This window comes from Sus scrofa, chromosome 3, assembly GCF_000003025.6.
Source record: "Sus scrofa isolate TJ Tabasco breed Duroc chromosome 3, Sscrofa11.1, whole genome shotgun sequence".
NCBI lineage: Eukaryota > Metazoa > Chordata > Mammalia > Artiodactyla > Suidae > Sus > Sus scrofa.
In genome coordinates this window covers 46,353,899-46,374,932 of record NC_010445.4, presented here as the reverse complement: position 1 = coordinate 46,374,932, position 21,034 = coordinate 46,353,899, and the positions used below count along the sequence as shown (strand labels likewise).

The following is a 21,034-nucleotide window of genomic DNA, read 5'->3' as shown; positions in this document are numbered from 1 at the left end:
CAGCTCATGGCAATGCTGGGTCCTTAACCCACTGAGCGAGGCCAGGGATCGAACCCACAACTTCATGGTTCTTAGTCGGATTCATTAACCACTGCACCACAACAGGAAAGCCTGTATCTAATTTTAAATTTAGTGGAATATTAGGAGAACCAGGAAATGTTGTAGAAGTAAACTACAAAGAGATTTTCTATTAACATTATTATTAATACAAATTTGAAACAGGGAGTTCCCTGGTGGTTCAGTGGGTTTGGGATCTGGCATTGTCACTGCTGTGGCTCAAGTCACTGCTGTGGTGTGGGTTTGATCCCTGGCCCAGGAACTTCTGCATGCCGTGGGCATGGCCAACCCCCCTCCCCCCCCCACACACACACAAAAAAAACCCACAAAACAAACAAAAACAAAAAACCAAAGATGAAACAAAACAATTGCCAGGTTTATTCAAGCTGGAGACCAATTGGCTCTGGAACCTTTAGATACACCAAGTGTTATCTGTCTGCAAAGGGCTCTGTGATGGTGTGAGTTAATTCTTCCCTGGCCCGACAGAAGACACCCAAAGCAGAAAAGGGAACAGATTTCCAGCTTGGGATCCGTGGGATCTCTGGGACAAGTGATCCAGAGCCCATCTGGGTCATGCCTATGAAGACTCACCCTGTCACCAAATGTGCAAATTTTGTAAATAACACTCAGATACAAAATGGCAAGAGTAGAGAAATTCTGCTTCTCTTTTTTCATCCATTCTATCTTTTAGAGGAAAGAACCCAAAAGATGTATGTGCCTCTTTTGTGGAAACATTGGCAAAGTTGTATGTAATGTTTGGAAATTGCTATGTCACTGTATAAGATATAAGAATGAGGATTCAAAAACCTGTGGTTTATTCATACAATGAATACTACTCAACAATAAGAAGGAATAAACTAATGATAAACACAACAATATGGAAGTGTCTCAAAAACATTCTGTGTGAAATGATTACACAAAAGAGTATATACTTTCTGGGAACTTTCTGGAGTAATGGAAATTATATGTTGACTGCCAGGGTCCAGCCCCAGCAGCCAGGAGACGACGAACAGGAGGAGGGGCTACAAAAGGCTCGGAAAGAATTGGAGCCAACTCCTCAGCTACATGCTGCAGATGACCCAATTTATTAAGTGAAGAGCATCAGCTTTTATACCATTTTACAAACAAGTCTTATGTAAGATTTGACATTAACACTTGATTTAAAGCCCCTATTGTACCCTCCACCTGAGATGAAAAAAGAGATTAGTCAGAACATGTTCCTTTAGTTTCAGATTTTTCTTTAAGATTAGAAACTTAAAATTTCACACTGTATTTTTCTTAATAGGTCAATAGTAAGCTATTCTATTCTATATTAAGAACAAAGCTTTAATAAGTGATAGACTGTGGTACCTAACATTCTTTAGCTAAAGGCATATGTGGTTAACAGAAACGCATGAGAGCCTTAGGCTCATGACATTCTTGGGGCTGCAGTTTATTTGGCGCCAGCGAGCTAAGCATATAACCTATTGTCCTGGCTTACGTAAGCTCTTTATATAAGCTATTTGTCTAAACCACCAATTCCAATAGGGAGGAGTATTATTCCTAAGAATTGCCAAGTGCCCCCACAAGGGATGATAAAAATTACAGGTGACACTGTTATTTAATAGAAAATATATCTGTTGTAGGGAATGGCAATTTGTAGGCCATATACAACACTTATACCAGCCCCGAACTTCTTCCCAATGTGAAGGGACTGAAGTCATAAAAGTTTCCCTTGTATACTTTTACAAAATAGGTGCCATAAATTATTACTCCAAAACAAAGGATTTTTCCATTACACTGTTTAAGTGACTTCACTCTGTTTTGGTCCTGGTGTTTACGTACCCAGGGCAAATCCCTAGTTATAAGGAAACTATGAGTCAAAGATGGAAAGAGAAGAACAAACACAAAGAAGTAAATCGGCATGTTTTTTAGGGGGTATCATTTTTCTTTTCCAGGAAACCGATGTTTTTCAAGGAATTGCTCTGCAATCCTTCTTCTTTCTTCAGCCTGTCTGTAGCTCTGCTAACCAGACAAGCCTCATGCAGGTGCTGACTGTGACTTCTTTACTGGAGCAGCCTTATGGCTCCCGACAGTTGACAGGGGTTTGGTTTTCATGGGCATATGCTTTTGCCAAAACTCAGCAAATGTATGCCTAAGATTTGTGCATTTCAGGGGTTCCAACTGTGGTGCAGTGGCTTAAGAATCCGGCTGCAGGAGTTCCAGGTGTGGCTCAGTGGAAACGAACCTGACTAGTATCCATGAGGATGCAGCTTCCATCCCTGGCCTCGTTCAGTGGGTTAGGGATCTGGCCTTGCCGTGAGCTGTGGTGTAGGTTGTAGATGTGGCTCGGATCCCACATTGCTGTAGCTCCAGTTTGACCCTTACCTTTGGAACCTCCATATGCCTCGAGTGCAGCCCTAAAAAACAAACAAACAAACAAACAAAACCAGAATTCGACTTCAGTGGCTTAGGTCACTACAGAAGCTCAGGTTTGATCCCCAGCCTGATGCAGTGGATTAAAGGATGTGATGTTGCTGCAGCTGCTGCTTAGGTTGCAACTGTGGCTTTAAAAAAAAAAAAAAAAAAGATATTTTGAAGCCTGAGATCTGGAATAAAATTAATGATCATTTCTTTAAAAAAAAGATCAGTGCATTTCACTGTATGTAAATTTTACACCAAATATTGAACTCTAGTTAGTGATGCCCATTGTGTATTATTTAAGGGGAAATATACTGATTATCGTAGTTCACTTTGAAATACATAAAAAAATAGATAGATTGATGAAGAGATGAATTAAAAAAGAATGGTAAAATGGTAGAATCTAGAAGGTGGGTACCTGGATGTTACTGTAAAGTTCTTTCAACTGTATGTTTAAAGTGTTCATTATAAGATATTGGAAAAGAAAATTTTATTGCCTAAAGTTATTATATTTAACAATACAATATTTTAAAGTCTCCATTTATTGTAGGTTGAAGGTTTGCTTTCTGAGAGTCGACTGAAAGGAGCTCTAGAAGCCAGCAAAAGACAAGATATTTACCAAAGGTAAAGCATACTAAATTGTGTAAGCTCTTTGGGACTCTGCTTACATATCAATGAGCAGTATATACAGCATAGAAATTGAGGCAGTATTTCTGTTTTTAATCAATACAGTTTCTTGTTTGTTTGTTTTTAGGGCCACACCTGTGGCATAGGCGGTTCCCAGGCTAGGGATCTAATCGGAGCTGTAGCTGCTAGCCTACACCACAGCCATAACAGTACCAGATCTGAGCTGCATCTGTGACCACAGCTCATAGCAACACCAGATCCTTAACTCACTGAGCAAGGCCAGGGATCAAACCTGCATCCTCATGGATGCTAGTCAGATTTGTTCCTGCTGAGCGATGATGGGAATGCCTAATACAGTTTCTAAAAAGACAAAATAATAATGGGCAATAATACTGAGGTAACAAGGAATGAAATTTTCCAAAATGTATTTTCAAATATTTCTTAAATTATCTATGTCTGCCAAGTCTAAATATTGGAATTATAAGATTAAATAGAGAATTAAAATGTTAAAAAGTGGCAGCTTACATTTATTTTGTACTCTGTATGTACCAAGCTCTCTAAAAACTTTTTTTTTTTTTTTTTTTGCCTTTTTGCTATTTCTTGGGCCGCTCCCACAGCATATGGAGGTCCCCGGCCGAATTGGAGCTGTAGCCACCAGCCTACGCCAGAGCCACAGCAACGCAGGATCCGAGCCGCATCTGCAGCCTACACCACAGCTCACGGCAACGCCGGATCCTTAACCCACTGAGCAAGGGCAGGGATTGAACCTGCAACCTCATGGTTCCTAGTCGGATTCGTTAACCACTGCGCCATGACGGGAACTCCAAACTTTTTCTTAATTAATTTTCACAATAACATTGTGAGATACTCATTAATATTGATGAGAAAATTAAGGTTCATAGTTAATATGTCTAACATTACTTAGCTATACAACATTAAAGTGGAAAGGCAATAAAAATATTTTAAGATTGATAAGAAATGCAGAATTTACTTCTTTTTAATTGAAATATAGTTGACTTACAGTGTTGTGTTAGTTTCTTGTATACGGCAAGATGATTCAGTTATACGAATATGAATATATATCTATATACACACTTATTCATATTCTTTTCCTCTGTAGTTTATTACAGGGTATTGAATATAGTTCCCTGTGTTATTCAATAGGAGCTTGAATTCTAAATATAATAGTTTGCATCTGCCAATCCCAAACTAGTAATCTATCCCTCCCCTGCCTCTCCACCCACTTGGCAACCACAGGTCTGTTTTCTCTGTGAGTGTGTTTCTTTTTCATAGATAAGTTCATTTGTGTCATATTTTAGATTCCACATATAAGTGATATCATATAGCATTTATCTTTCTCTTTCTGACTTATTTTGCTTAATATGATCTCTAGGTCCATCCATGTTGTTGCAAATGGCATTATTTCATTCTTTTTTTGGTTGAGTAGTATTCCATTATATATATATATGTATCATATTTTCTTAATCCATTTCTCCGTCAGTAGACATTCAGGTTGCTTCTATGTCTTGGCTGTTCGAAATAGTGCTGCTGTGAACATAAGGGTGCATGTATCTTTTCAAATTATAGTTTTATACAGATGTATGCCTAGGAGTGGGATTGCTGGATCATTAGCTTTTCACCATTGAGTTGGCTGTGGGTTTGTCATAAACAGCTTTTATTATGTTGAGATATGTGCTGTCTATACTCACTTTAGTAAGAGTTTTCATCATGAATGGATGTTGAATTTTATCAGATACTTTTTTTACATCTGTCAAGATGATCTTGTGGTTTTTGTCTTTTTTTCTTGATGCGGTGTTGGTTGATTTGCATGGTTTTTTAAAAATGATTTTTATATTTTGATTTGCATATGTTGAGCTATCTTTGTGACCCTGGATGAATCCACTTTGATTATGGAATATGATTTTTTTAATGTGTTGTTGGATTCAGTTTGCTAATATTTTACTGAGAGTTTATATTCATCAAAAATATTGGCCTGTAATTTTTTTTAATTTTTTTTTTTTTTGGTATTATATTTGACTGTTTTTGGTATCGGGGTGAGAGTGGCTTAATAGAATGACTTTGGAAGTGGTCCCTCCTCTTCAGTATTTTGGAAAAATTTGAGAAGGATCGATATAAGTTCTTTGTGTGATTGGTGGAATTTCCCAGTGAAGGCATCTGGTCTTGGACTTTTGTTTGCAGGGAGTTTTTTGGTTACATATTTTAATTCACTTCTAGTGATCTGTCTGTTCAAATTATCTATTTCTTCTTGATTCAGTTTTGGTGGGCTGTATGTTTCTAGAAACTTGTCCGAGAAATGCAGAATTTAATTGAGTGAGAGAAGGAACTTCACTCCAGTCTCAGTGGAGTTACAGCCTTTGGTTCATTTGAATTGAATGCAACACATATCATGGTATAACTTGGGTCTAGGAGAAGCAAACCTAAAACCGAAGGTTATGGACTTGTTCCTTTGACAGAAACTACAAAAACAGCTCAGAGTGAGCATCATTGGCTTAGACTGAGTTGTGAAAGGTCCTTGGCCTGTGCAGCCCCAGATCCTGTGACCTGTCTGTCAGCAATGCTGCCTTGCTTGGGATGGTGATCCTACCTCTCTTGAGATGGGAAAACCGTTCTCTTGGTAGATAGGTGTTTTTTGTTTTGTTTTGCATTTTCTTTTTAATCCCTCAGAGAGTTTAAATAGATTTTAAAATTACACAGACATGATAAACTAATTGAATTAGATTGTTTTAACTGTTAACTTTTGTACTAAGTTTAGGACATCATTAAAAATCTGTATATTTTGGGTATTTAAATAATTTATAACATTCAGGAGTTCCCTGGTGGCTCAACGAGTTTAGGATCCAGCATTGTCACTACTGTGGCCCAGTACATGCCATGGGTATGGCCAAAAGAAAAAGAATTTATAACATTCGTGGGAATATGAGATTCATGGTACTAGTTTAAATGATTCATTAGAAAATTTGAAAAAAATTTTACTTAAGTCAGATGTTCAGAGTATTTAAAAGCAAAATGAAATTTAAATGAATTTTAAGATATTGAAGGGAATTTAATTAACTATTAGTAGAATTTATTATTTAAGGAATTTAGTTCAATTTGAATTAATCAAACAATAATGCAAGAAAAAGTAAAGGTGATTGCCCTTGCTTTATCAGATTTTAAAATAGAATAAGTTATATGCTGAATTTAAAGTCCCAGGGAAAACTAAGTTTTTAAATTTTATTTTAATAAACTAATAATTATTTTTAAACCCAAGTAATAATTTTCCCTCTGTATAAAAAGATTGCCTCATGGTCATTTTAAAATTCACATTGGTATTTGCATGCCTGAAAACATCATTCAGCCCTTATGTTTGATTAATAATTGGCTGGATATGAAGTAAAAATATTTTCTGCATAAACCTTTGAAGACCTTGTCTGGTTTCTTTACACCCAGTGATGCTGATAATTTTCATGGTCATTCCTTTGTAATTTACCTCTGTTTGAGGCTTTTATCCTTAGCCTTGGTGTTTTGAAATTTCATCATGATGTAATCAGGAGTTGTTCTTATCCTTCTCAATACTCAATGGGTCTTTTCAGTTTGAAAACTCTTGTCTCTCATGAGCTCTGGGAGAGTTTCTTTTATGAAAAGATAATTTTTTTACTTCTTTTAGTTTCTTCCTGAAACACTGTTGGGTCAGGTTTTGAACCTCCTGGACTTTTTGTCTGGGTCTCTCCTCACTAGTTTTTGTTTCTTTGTTTGTTTGTTTGTTTGTTTGTTTATGCCTGGGAATTTCTCTTGACTTTTTCTTTTAATTGTTTCAGTGGCCATTCTGTTCATTTATAATTGTCTTTTCTTGTTCTTTAATTTTTCTTCTTTTCATAGCATTGTGTTCTTGGTTATCTCCTTACTACTTCCATGATTGGGATTTTTTTTTTTTAATTCTTTTCTGTTCTCTAAGCTGTCTTTGTTCCTCTGGGCTCAGATTGTTTTTTATTTACTTGTGTTTAGTCTTAAATTTTATTCTTATGTTACTGGTTTTCTTTATTATGTCCAATAATCCTTGGATTATCTTTGTTTGTTTGTTTGTTTGTTTGTTTGTTTTGAAAGAATGAGAGACTAGGTTGATTATTCTAGAGAGCTGTCATGGGTTCTTCTACTCTTGTATGGTACCATTTCCCACTGGTACCATCCCCTGAAAGAGAATGAAGTTTTTATATGTGGGCAGGGATTTTGAGGCATTTGGGAACAAGCACTTAGCCCAAGGAGCCTCCATCCTCAGGATAGGGTAGGCTTTAACACTGTTGTACACAAAACTTCTTTAGCAGCTATAATTTTTCCCAGATCATTTATTAGTTTTAGAGGAGAGGAGTCTTCCTGTAAGGAGGGAGGGTAGAGAGGAGTGAGATAAGAGAAGGGGGAACTAACGGGCTTAGATTTTCTGTAAATGGACTTTTTAAAAAGTCAAAGACTTTATTATAAAATATTTCTTATTTTATTATAAAAGAACCTAAACTAAATCTAAACTTAATCAGTATCTTTACTCTCTCCCTGAGTAATATAAAGATCTTAGTTTGCCTTAAGACTAATTTCCTTCTTTGTAGCTTAGATGTTATGTAAATGATTTTATTTATATAAAACAAATAATATAATGTATAATTAATATATAAATCAAACCACAGCCATTGTGCATGGCTTTTCATCTGTAGGACTTCATAATGCGTTCCCTTAGACATACTTGAGTTGACCCTCTGCCCTTCATACCTGCGAACCCAGCACTTTCTACCTGGCTGATTGTATCCCTCCTATGCTGGTGTGACTTCTTCCTCTCTTTATAGAAGATCATGCTTCCACCTTTTTTCTGTGCAGCAGCAAGTTGTTGAAATCTCTTGTTAACAGGTCATTTCTCTTTCATTCTCTTGCATCCAGGGTTCATTTCCTTTTAAAATAGTGTAATCATTTTTTTTGTGGGGCTTCAGGAAGTGGTGAAGATGAACATGTACTTAGTTTTTATTCTGATCCAGAAGTCTTAAAATATCTAACAGTTGAGGGTTTTAATAATTTTAAAGGAGGTAATCCTAAAGGAGGTAATCATAATAATAAAGGAGGTAATCATAATAAATAATTCAATTTGTATACATATAAAATAATTTTCTACTCTGGTTCTTAGGTGAGACTTATGAGTCTAAGTTTCAGTTAAGATTCTTTTGGTCAAGTGACAGGGAACCTGTTAAAACCAGTCAGTTTCATGCGGCAAAAAGTTTGGAGGTACGTTCTCCCGTGTTGAATCAGTGGCTCCTGATGTCTCTAAGGACCAGCCCTTGCTGTCATTCTGCTGTGTCATCCTTGGCTTGACCGTGGTGGCTGTCCACACCATTACAAAGTCTTCAGGCATCAGTATCTAAAAGTAGAAGGAATGATGGGTTCTTTACGTGCTCCTTCAGGGAGAATAAAATGGGAGAAAATGCCTGACACTTTTCACTTTTCCTTTCTTTTTTCTTTTCTTTTCTTTTCTTTTCTTTTCTTTTCTTTTCTTTTCTTTTCTTTTCTTTTCTTTTGTCTTTTCTTTCTTCCTTTCTTCCTTTCTTCTTTCCTTTCTTTCTTCCACACCCATGGTGTGCAGAAGTTCCTGGGCCAGGGATCAGTCCCACACCCCACAGCAGTGACATGAGCCACAGCAGTAACAGCACAGGATCCTTAACCTGCTGTACCACAAGGAACTTCCCCAACATGTTTCTTTTATGTTTCATTGGCCAGCACTGGGCCAGACACCCACCTTAGCCACAGTGAAGGCCGAGCATGCCATTGTGGAGGGTGGCAGAAAGACTTTGGTGTAGCTAACTAGAGGGTCAGCCACAGAGTGACATTTCCACTTCTTTCTGCCTCTTTCACAAAGGATTTTTACCCCCCTTTTCACTGCTTATTTCATTTTATTAACCTCTCTGAGAAAAAAAGATATAACTCAGCATAAAAATATTGACTTTTACAGATTGTTGGGGAAAACATTTGATGTTTAAGAACTCATCACTAACTATAGCCCATTTTTGGTCATTTTTATGCTTATAATTTGGGTGTCTAAGACTTTGTGTATGAACTGTCTATGGAAGAACCAAAACACTCTACCCATACGGACGGGCTAAGTTCATAAGAGAAGTTGCTGTGTTGGGAAGAGGCCAGCTGTAGAACCCAAAACTCTGCCTGCACGTTGTTACTCTCCCATGGACTAGCTCTGATCAACTTTAGAACTCAGCTTTCTTCAGCTGGAGTGAGTGTTGTGATGAAACTAAAACGAGGTGATACTTGTAAACTTCTTAGCATTGTGCATGGTGCAAGAAATAAATTCCAGTTGTTATGATCATTATTAGTTGTATCTTCTTGGCTGCATCCTAGGTTTATGGAATTTTAGAGATAGAGAATCATTTTAAAGTCCAGTGTTTTCCTTATTTTACAGATAGGAGACTAAAGCCCAGAGGCCCTTAAGTTTTCTGAGTTTTGGTTATCATACCTTTTTTGTACCTTAAATCTTGGCTGTGAGGATCATCCAAGCTAATAAGTGGAAAGGCTTGTGAATTTTTTGACATCCACACAATAGAAATTGCCTTGCCTGCTTAAAGACTTATGACAATATAAAATAGCCTTTTGGTTCTGACAACTAAAAACTCAGTAATTTTTTCTCTTTTAAAAATTTAGATGTATCCAGTTAAAACAGGCAATAGATGAAAATAAAAATGCTCTTCAAAAATTAAACAAAGTAAGTATTATAGTTGATCATATTATAAAAAGTCTGTTTTTACCCAAATATCTTATTAAGTGGCAGTCTATTAGAGTGGGTAAGTCCCTGGGTTCACGTAAGTGATGAAGTATAAGTGTGGTTTGTGCTAACCTGCCGGACAGTCGTGCCAAGTGTGTGCTGGGGAGCAGAAAAGCCAGGGCTCTCAGTACTGATAAATGTTCAGCTTCAGTGAACTCACTCAGCATTGAACACTCAGAAAAACTGAGAAGAAATGTTTTTATTTTTGTATTGTGTAAGTTTTATGTTTCATAGTTTAGAGTTGCTTTAGGAAGTTCCTGTTGTGGCTCAGGGGGTAATGAACCCAACTAGTATCCATGAGGATGTGGGTTTCATCCCTGGCCTCACTCAGCAAGTTAAGGATCCGGCATTGCTGTGAGCTGTGGTATAGGTGGCAGATGTGGCTTGGATCTGGTGTTGCTGTGGCTGTGGTGTAGGCCAGCAGCCGCAGCTTCAATTCTACCCCTGGCCTGAGAATTTCCATATGCTGCAAGTGCAGCCCTAAAAAAAAGCAAAAAAAAAAATTTTTTTTAAAGTCCATTGTAAGGAGAGTACATAATCTGGCCCAGAGGGTACATGGTAAAGAAGCTTTTTGTATTACATGGCAGCTCTGATATTGCTGACTCTGCAGAAATAGAGGAAAGTAGAATTTGCTCTTGACGGTCCCATCAGGATTTCCTCTCTTAATATGAGCCTGAGCTTCTGCTGGATATCCAGGGCCAGAGACTTTCAGAGCATTTAGGGTGGAAGGTATATGAAAGTCATCTCCCCACCTGTGTGATTCCCCTTTCCTGCATCTAAGACGAGAGCGCACTGAGTGTCTCTTCTGAATTTTTCCAGTGACACAAATTTTATAATTCAGGAGACAGACTGACCCTAAATTTGAAACCCTAACTATTCACAAATGGCTTCCTAAGGTGAAGCAGCTTTCCCAGTGTTTCACTGCCAGGGAGTGGCAGAATTTGAACTTGGCACCTGTCTTTTTACTTCTAAGCCGATTTCTGTCTGGAACCTGTCCCTTACTGATCATAGAGGGTCTATACCACCTAGCAAGAAAACAAAACACAAAAACAAATAGTCTAATTTTATTTTGTAATTTGGTTCACATTCCAACATAATAATCTACATTTCATTTCTTTTAATCTCAAGTTTCTAAGGCCTAGTCATATTGATATTTACTTTGTCTTATGGCACTCATTGGAGTTGTTTTATTTTAAAATAAATGTAATAGGAAACTGAATTTTTTTTTTTTTGTAGTTAAATCGACTCATATTTTCTCATAGGCGGATGAACCTGCACCTGTTGGGAATTATAATCAGAAGAAAGAAGATGAACACAATCTTTTGGATAAGCTTACCCACCAACTGCAGGAACTTTCTGTGTCCATAAGTAAAGAAAATATAACTGAGTATGCTCCTTTCCTTCCTTTCTTTCTTTCAGATACTATGTCATCAATAATTTTAATGTTTGACTCAGAATAAAGTCACATATGGGAATTCCCTGTGGCTCAGCTGGTGAAGGACCTGGTATTGTCACTGCTGTGGTGCAGGTTCGATCCCTGGCCTGGGAACTTTTGCATGCCACAGGCACAGCCAAAAAAAAAAAAAAAAAAAAAAAAAAAAAAAAAAGAATAAAGTCATATATAGACAACAAGAAATGGCAGTAACAGTATAATCAGTCAATATGTATTTATTGTGTCTATTAGAAAGTGTGAGACCCTGTGAGAGATGTTAGAAGTAGAAGTGTAATCTTTGCCCTCAGGTAATTTAGAAGCTAGTTGGGGAAACAAAACAAAGACCTGAAAAGCTAAATAAACAAATGTTAAAAAATAAGGATCATGCTTTTAACGTGAGTGTTGATGTGTAAAAAGAAGATTATTTGGGTTGTCTATTGGCATGTTTCCTCCTTTCATAAATACTTTTGAAAAATTGGAGGTACAAAAGTACATTCTTTTCCTGCTGGAGTGGACGTTAACAATAGCCTTTGTAAAATGGAAAGAAAATGTGATGGAATAAACAGACCCAATTCATGGGAAGCAAAAAGGAAAAAATCAACTATTTAGACTCATCGAATGCTGTTCCCATACTTTTACAATGTATCCTGGGAAAAAAATGCTAAGGGACATAGCTGCAGGGATTCTAGAATTCCCACTGACTTCCAATACTGAGAATGACAGAATAGCTGATATTGGACTTAACCTGCCCATAAACAGCTGTAAAGTCTGGACAAAATAGACAAAACAACTTTTTGAAGTCATTGAACATCAACCAAGCAGGGGTGGTATCCCGAATACAGGGTGACATGCTAAGAGAGGAGTCCTGCGTCTACGCAGACATTTTAGCTCTTCTCTCTTCCCTCACCTTCCATTTTACCTCAGTATCTTTCCCAGACACCTTGTTCTGCATCCCTACTGCTGGTTTTTTTTTTTTTCGGTTATACTGCCTTGGGTCTCACTTTGCCTTCAGCCCTTCTTCAGGTCTCCTTCCCACATTGGCAGGCTGATCAGCTTTCCGAAGTACAGATCAGATCCTGCCCTTCCCCCACTTCATTTTTAGGAAATACCTCAAAGGTGAAGCTCACCTGGGCTGCATTCTGCTCACCTCGTTTCCACCTCATCTCTTGCTCATTTCTGCCACGCCTCCTCCTACCTTTCATGAGCTACTTGAGGTTCCTTGGTCTTGAGCCTCCTTTCACCACTCCCCTGTGTTTCTCCTCCCCTTTTACCCGATTAACTCCAGCTCTTCTCTCAAGACCTAATTCTAAGTCTTTCCCCATCCCCACCCATGCAGATTAGATTAGGTGTCTCTCCTATGTGCTTCCTTAGTATCCTGTGTTTACCTCTACTGCAGTGTCATTGAACTAAATTATAATTTCCCATCTACTAGGTTGTTTCAATGTAAGCTCCTCCAAGTCAGGGAATTGTTTCTGGTTTACCCTTGTATCCATGGAAACGTGACATATCATCATCATCTGACTTTTATTGAAAGCTTGCTGTGGGCAGGCACTGTTCTAACACTGCAAGTTTGTTACTCCTCTGATCTTCAGGACAACCTTATGAGACAAGTTCTAGTATTATCTCCACTTTTCCAAAGAGAAATGGAGAGCTTAAAAGAAACTTACCCAATTGGAGTTCCCTGGTGGCCTAGCCATTAAGGATCTGGCATTGTCACTACTGTGGCACAGTTTCTATCCCTGGCCCGGAAACTTCCACATGCTATGGGTGAAGCCAAAAAAAAGAAACCTACCCATGATCATTCAACAAGGAGATAGAGCTAGAATTTAAGCTCCCAGTCTATGCTCTAACCACAATGCAATAATGCTCAAGCAACATTTGCTGAATGGATGAATCCAAGATTTAAAAGCAAGTCTCTTGGCCTCAAGTCCAGTGCATGCCCTACCTTGCCACATGCGTTCCCCAGAGGTAGCACTCCCTCATCTCTCTCATGTGTTCAGGTCACGTATTCGTTGCTAGATGGTAGAAATTATTAATGGTACCTTCCCTTTATTTCCTTAATTTGCCAGTTCCAAATATGGGCCAGTTCTTCTACATATAAAAGTTACACTTATTCTTGATCTGTTCTTCTACGTTATTTCAAGCAATCCTTGTCAAAGAATTATTTTTTCCAGAACTCAGGCACTTACTGAAAGAGAGGAAGATGACAGTTCTGCTGAAGAAGATGAAGAAGAAGAAGACGAAGACAAAGAAGAAAGTGAAGAAAGTGGTGGGGAGGAAGAAGAAACAGAAGAGGAAGAGGAAAAGAAACAGGAAAATGAGCCTCACCAAGAGGCACCCAGTGGAAGATACATTGCTGTTGGAGATTTCACTGCTCAGCAAGTCGGAGATCTTACATTTAAGGTAGGTAGAAACAGACTGGGACCCAACTTAAGGATAAATTTGTATACCTAACAGAATACGGAAATTCTGTCTGTATACCTAGATTAGAAAGCCCTTATAGTAACTTTTTAAAGATTCAATCTGTTTATATAAAATAAGTAGGAATTATGGTTTATAAGCAGTAGTCATGTGAAAATTCTATCAAAGTTACCTCATAGTAAAATGGTAAAAGAGTAAATGCTCTTCTGCTTCTGAAAATAGTTTTAAGGTTTCTAATGCTAAACTTAGGGGGTAAGTTTTAATTTTCAGATTTTTACTTTATTTTGCTTTAAGAAAGGGGAAATTCTCCTCATAATTGAAAAAAACCCTGATGGTTGGTGGCTGGCCAAGAACGCCCAAGGAAACAAAGGTCTTACTCCCAGAACCTACTTAGAGGTTAGTGTTTTATGTTCATTCTTCCCTATCTCTCATTCAAAACATTTTTTCCTTTATAATGAAACACAAAGCTGTATTCTTTGATCAACTGACTAGTGAATGACTTGAGATACAGAATTTGCTTCAGTTGTAGAGGAACAGGGCATGGGGAGAAAGCAGTGTAGTAATGGTCCTGGGAACCCGTGAAGGGCTCTTCTGCAGCTGAGCTCTAGAGCATTCTCCTGCGATGAAGATGCTCTCTGTGGACCAGTGGTGATCACAGAAATCAATAGGCATTTGTTATTCATTGTAAACAAAACCCCTGTTAACTTTGCATTAACTTCTGCAAATGTATGTTCCCTTACTAAGATGCTGACATCCTACATATGCATATTTGTAGCCTGTCTTTTTATATTTCATAATATAGCATGGTCATTTTCTGGGCCTTATGTATGTAGATAAGGTATCTGACTAGATCAGTGCTGACCAGTAGGAATATCATGCAAGCTACAAATGTGATTGAACATTTTCTCAGACCGCCTTGAGAGGTCTTGCTTTTCTCACATCACTTCTGAAACCAAATGTAAGGGTTTTTTTCTGACACTAAATACATGTGGTTTTTTTTTTCACACCAATTCTCTGAAACCAACCAGTGTCCAAAAATTCCATTCAAATCTGACACTAACTCCTGGAGTTGGCACAGACCCAGCAAGATAAGGGCCTCAGGTACCAGTCATATGTCCCAGGGGCCACCTGTGCTTCTGAGTGATGGAAGTGCCCACACCCTTCCTAAGGTTTGATAGTTTGCTCGAGGGACCCATAGAGTTCAGGAAACACCTTACTTGTGTTTACCAGTTGATGGTGAAGGATGCAGCTCAGTAACAGCCCAGTGGAAGAGGTGTACGGGGCAAGGTACTGGCAAAGGAAGGGACTAGGACCTGGATCTTCCATCTGCTCCCTGGAACCACCCTCCAGCACATCGAGGTGGCCGCCAACCCGGAAGCTCCCTAAACCCTGTCTTTTAGGGGTTTTATGGAGCTTTCATTACATAGGCACAATTGATTGAATCATTGGCTGTTGGTGATTAAATTCAACCTTCAGCTCCTTTTCTCTTCCTGAAGGTCAAGGGATGGGGGACACTAAAAGTTTCAACCCTCTAATCACTAGTTCCTCTCGCTACCATTATCCCCATCCCCACAAGCTGTGACCTCATAAACTCAAGTAAGTTTGAAGGGGGTTCATTGTGAATAACAAAAGACATTTCTGTACTCAGGAAATTCTAAGTTTTAGGAACTCTGTGCCAAGAACAGGATGTGAATACCAAATACATATTTTCATTATACCACACACATTTTTTAAAAAATAAAAAAGAAACATGACATTATTTTTTAAAATGTATTTTGTATTATCAGTATGTTAAAAATTATTATTTCAGTGTATTAACAACATTTCTTTTTTGTTCATAGTAAGCCTTCAAATTCCAGTGTGTATTTTACAGTTAAATAGCACATCTCAATTTGGACTGGTCACATTTCAAGTGCCAGTAGCCACAGGCGGCCAGTGGCTGTCCTATTGCCCAGCTCAAGTCTGGATCATCAGTTTTCATGGTAGCAATGTATTCCAGTCTCATGTAGGTGGACATTTAGGTTGTTTCCAACCTATAAAACTATACATTATGTTGCAAAGAAGCTAGGATTAGCTTCCACTGTGAATTGCAGACTAGTGACCTAAATAAAGTAGAAGCATACTTCTCTGATGTGTGGAGGAGGTGTGGAGGCGTGCGATGCCGGGATGGCGAGACCCTCTCTCGTATTTTACTCTGTGGTTAGTGTGGGAGCAGCTCTACCTAGGGTTGTTGTCTCTAGTTTAGGTCGGCTGCTAGATCTTTTAATGATTCCAAGCATGAAAGAGGAAAGGGAAGAAGTTAAAAGACATGAGGTGCTATTTTTTTTAAGGTTTCCTGGAAGTTACACCAAAAAATCTTCCAATTATATCTCCTTGACCAGAATTTAGTTTCTTGACAGCCCTTAGCTTCAGAGACAGCTTGGAAAATGTTGTCTTTTAGCTGATTCACTGCTACAATCAGGGATTTTTGTTAGAAAAGAAAAGCCTATGTTGGCGTTTCCCGTGGCACTGTGGGTTAAAAATGCAACTGCAGGAGTTCCCGTTGTGGCTCAAGGGGTTACAAACCTAACTAGTATCCATGAGGATGTAGGTTCAATCCCTGGTCTCCCTCAGTGGGTTAAGGCTCCAGTGTTGCTGTAAGCTGTACTATAGGTCACAGATGCAGCTCAGATCTGGTATTGCTGTGCCGGTGATGTAGGCCAGCAGCTGCAGCTTCAGTTCAAACCCTAGCTCCAGGAACTTCCATATGCCGCAGGTGCAGCCATAAAGTTTAAAAAAGAGGGAGAGAGACAGAAAAGAAAAGGAAAAAAGAGAAAAGGAAAGAAAAAAGAGCCTGTGTTATGCTCAGTCTGCACATTCACCTTGTAGACCATCTGATTATTCCTCTTGGATGAGTTCCTAGATGCTCATTGCTGGTGCAGAGGGTTTAAACTTTTATATTTTGATCGAATTTGCTATTTTACCTTTCAGAAAAGTTATGCCCATTTGTATGCCCATCCCCAGCATCTGAGGGTACTTTTTCCCCACACATTTGTCAGTGATGTTTGTCATCAATCTTTTTGCTAAAGTGATACACCCAAAAAAAGTCTCATTATTGTTTTTTTATTTGCATTTATTGTACCACTAATGAGGTTGAGCCTCATATCATTTACTTTATGACCATTTCTGTTGGTTCTTTGTAAACTGCTTTTTCAGTTCTTTTGACCATTTTTCTGAGATTTTTAAAAATTAGATTGATTCATGAGTTTCTGTAATATTTTAACAAGAAGAATGTTAACCTTTGGAAACGTGACAGATGCCTTCTTTGTCGGTCAAGAAAAAGCCACATTTCCTTTGAGCCACATTTCCTTTGAGCCACATTTCCTTTGTATATAGTTCAGTCTGTCAATGCTCCATTTATGACTTTTGGCTTTGGTGTCATGATTGGAAAATCCTCTCATCTCAAGATTACTTTCTTCTAACACTTTTATGGTTCTTTTATTTATATCTTTTCTTTTTTTTTTTGTTTGAGTAGCTTCCATCTGGCCTTTATTTTGATTAAACTGTTTTCTTCCTCTATCCTTAAAACTTTTTTCAAATAGTGACATTATCAACCATGTCTTAAAATCTTTTTCCCACTGATTTTTGACATGCCTGTCATCTACTAAATCCCCACCTACACTCGAGTCTTTCTGATCGGACTTTTATTGATTGATTTGTGCAGAAGGTAAAATTCACTTCATATTTCAATAATTTTTCAGCCCTATAATGAAGAAGGCGAAGAATCTAGTGAAGAGGGCAGTGACGAAGACACAGAGGTGGGGAATGAAACGGCAGAGGGAGCAGAAGTTAAACAGAGGTAAAGGGGCACTAGGGACCTCAAAACAGGTCTAGGAAACGTTTGATTTCTTTATTTTTACTATCATAAATAGTCAAGAATTTCTTGAAATGGAAACAACTTGTAGTATGGACTTTTAATATTACTATTTGCTGAAAGAGCCTTACAACTTTAACTTTGTGATTATTATTGGTACATGGTATTATTCTTAGTTTTCTCTAAGCATTGGTAGGTCTTCAGAACTCACAGTTATGTACCTTGTTCTTTGATTCAGAAAGTTCCCTAGTCCATGATTTTCTTTTCTGAGGAGATGTTCATTTGTGCTGGATATTAGAAAAGAAAATCATGGACTTGGAGAAGAGACTTGTGGCTGCCTGATGGGAGGGGGAGGGAGTGGGAGGGATTGGGAGCTTGGACTTATCAGACACAACTTAAAATAGATTTACAAGGAGATCCTGCTGAATAGCATTGAGAACTTTGTCTAGATACTCATGTTGCAACAGAACAAAGGGTGGGGGGAAAATGTAATTGTAATGTATACATGTAAGGCTAACCTGACCCCCTTGCTGTACAGTGGGAAAATAAAAAAATTATATAAAAAAAAAAGTTCCCTAATTGAGTGAACAGGTATAATAACCTCTGTATGCACGCATCTGCCTACTCTGTCTCCCCAGAGCTGATTCTCACTGGAGTGCTGTCCGAAAAGCCATCTCAGAGGTTGGTATCTTCTGCCTTGTTAATGATGCCTTGTTTTGGTACCTAATAATTCTAATAAGAGGTCAGATTCAAAATAAGACAAAAACTTTAAATGATAACATCGGAACTTAAACAGGGTGCAGGGCATGGGATGCACAGATCAGAAAGCATACATTTCTGGTTTAGTAAACCTGTGCTGTGCTCCAAGTGGCAGGTCTCATTAGGTCTTTAGATTTAGATTTGAGGGCTTGGAAACATCTCTGATTGATTCTGCCTGAACTTTCTATCTCTTGGGTAAAGACAGTTGTTAAATTTTAATTAATACTAAAAAAAAAAAAAGGGAGTTCCCAACTAGTATCCACGAGGACATGGGTTCGATGCCTGGCCTCACTCAGTGGGTTAAGGATCCGGTGTTACTGTGGTATAGGTTGTAGATGCGGTTCAGATCTGGCATTGCTGTGGCTGTGGTCTAGGCCATCAGCTACACCTCCAATTCCACCCCTAGCCTAGGCACCTCCATATGCCATGGGTGCAGCCCTAAAAAGACTAAATAAATAAATAAATAATTCTTCAGTGTATATCAGTTTGTGATATCAACTCATCTGTGACATGACTGTGCCTTGGAAAGCAAGACAGGCAATTGTCCTGGGGGCCCTGCAGGAAGCAGCAGGTCCGGAGCACAGAGCTCAGCCCATTGGGCACTGCATGGGGCTTAAGTCCTTGGGGGAGGCCAGGATTCAGAGACGGCATCTTCTGAGGAACTAGGGGTTAAATTGCTGTATTCTTCCACTGAAGTCTATATAGTGTTTTCTTTTGGGAGAGTTTTAGTTGCTCCAGTATTAAAGAGAGTATTATTGAGGTGAAGGAAACCAAACGAATCAATTTTGTTTTCCTCTTTTCAGCAGATAAACACTGTGGATGTGTTGACCACAATGGGCGCTATTCCTGCCGGGTTCAGGCCCTCCACACTCTTTCAGCTTCTGGAGGAAGGTAACGAGTATCCATCAGCCATTGCAGGCTTAGTAGAAAAGTCATGGTTTACAACTAATTTTTCTGGCATAGCCAAAGCAAGTCGTTGGAGAAGATGCACACCTCCTGGATGCCCATCTTTACTTCGTCTTGCCTGTAACAATGGAGAAAGGAGCCCTGATCCTGTCAGAGGCCAAGCTGCTTATTTGTGCTCCGGTTCCAGCCACCTTCCTTTATTTCAAAAACACAACTCTTAATGGTCACCCTGGGAGTTCCCGTTGTGGCTGAACAGGTTACAACCCCAACTAGTATCCGTGAGGATGTGGGTTCCGTCCCTGGCCCCTCTCAGTGGGTTAAAGATCTAGTGTTGTTGTGAACTGTGGTATAGGTCACAGATTCGGCTTGGATCTGGCATAGCTGTGGCTGTGGTGTAGGCCGGCAGCTGCAGCTCTGATTGGACCCCTAGCCTGGGAACTTCCATATGCCATGGGTACAGCCCTAAACAGCAAAAAAAAAAAAAAAAAGGTCGCCCTTTCTTATATCTTCATCATCTTCCCTCCCTACATTGTCTCATTCCCTCTCAGTAGTCCTAGAAAACCTAAAATCTCCCACCTTTACAAACCAGCCACTCCAACCCTATCCTGTTCTGGCTGAAGCCTCCCTCTCTTTGCTTTTCTTTGAAGCAAGACTTCTCCAAAGAGCTGTCTCTATTCGTTGTGTCTTTGTTTTTATTCATTCTTGGATTTCCCCATATGGGGCAGCATTTGTTCATAAGCTCCCTTTAGGAAGGATTAATATTGAGGGGAGGTTCCCCTCTACCCCGAGCTGTTGAGTTATCCGTGGAAGGCCTGCTTGGGGGGTCCTCCACAGGGAAGGCTCTTCTCAGACCTCCCCGCACACCCAGCTCCTTCCCATGCTTGGGCCTCGGGGTGAATTCCACCCTCCAGAGCTGCCTTCCTTCAGCAATGGAACTTCTACTCCCATCCACGCCAACACCCTCGTGGGTCTAAGTTGGCTTATGATTCTTTGATGTAGTCTTTTGTCTACTTAACTTTTCTGAATTGTTTCTTCAGCTCACCCATAAGCTGATGAGGACAGGAGCTATATTTGATTCATGTTTGCATTTCCAACTCCTGGCATAGTACTTGGCACAGAGTGGGAGCTCAGAAATGAGTAAATGGTTTGGTAATAAGCACTCTTCATGACCGAAGTAGGAAAGAACCATATTAGCATGCTTTTGTGCCAAGAAGGAAAAGTAATGATTACTTTTAAAAAAATATCCACAAGGTGTTTACAGAATTTCTGCATTTTACAAGAATATTTGAATGATTAATCTTCATTACAGGGCATGGTACTGGCCTAAAAGTCTTTAAGATCTTTCCTAAAGCTGCTTTAAGATCAGCTCTTACGTCCTTCTATCTTTACATTTCCTATGGTTGTTCTTATCTCTGTTGATACATCTGTCTTAGGAAGCAAGTTTCTAATAAACTGCCTGGCATTTTTTTGACATCGGTTTCCTATGTTTTGTGCCGTAATATCATGGAGTTTTGGTTTTGTATTAAATTCATTCTTTGTATATAAAAAAAGCAAAAATTATTTTTACAGGCAATCAGTTTCGAGCAAGTTACTTCTTACAGCCAGAGCTCTCTCCTTCACAACTGGCCTTCAAAGATCTTCTGTGGGATGCTAAAACAGGCGCTGTAAGTATGGTCACTATCAGTAAAATGATAGCTTGTCCAGATGTTGCCATGGCTGCAAGTAATGTAAATAATTAATGGGTTATGGAAAACAACAAAATTGTCTCTGAATT

The 21,034-nt window shown here is 38.9% G+C and overlaps 1 protein-coding gene across 3 annotated transcripts in view; it reads left to right on the top strand.

Annotated features, from left to right (window-relative positions):
• Positions 1-21,034, top strand: part of NPHP1 (nephrocystin 1) — a 61,416-nt gene that overhangs the window by 3,347 nt on the left and 37,035 nt on the right. The window contains exons 2-10 of one of the 3 annotated variants that reach the window (XM_013995823.2): positions 3,008-3,081; positions 9,769-9,829; positions 11,152-11,276; positions 13,496-13,724; positions 14,037-14,138; positions 17,483-17,580; positions 18,234-18,276; positions 19,158-19,245; positions 20,830-20,924. In XM_013995823.2, the coding sequence (XP_013851277.1) occupies positions 3,008-3,081; positions 9,769-9,829; positions 11,152-11,276; positions 13,496-13,724; positions 14,037-14,138; positions 17,483-17,580; positions 18,234-18,276; positions 19,158-19,245; positions 20,830-20,924 (915 nt within the window). The remainder of the gene's footprint in view (positions 1-3,007; positions 3,082-9,768; positions 9,830-11,151; positions 11,277-13,495; positions 13,725-14,036; positions 14,139-17,482; positions 17,581-18,233; positions 18,277-19,157; positions 19,246-20,829; positions 20,925-21,034) is intronic. The other 2 variants (XM_013995824.2, XM_013995825.2) reach the window with 2 other exon arrangements.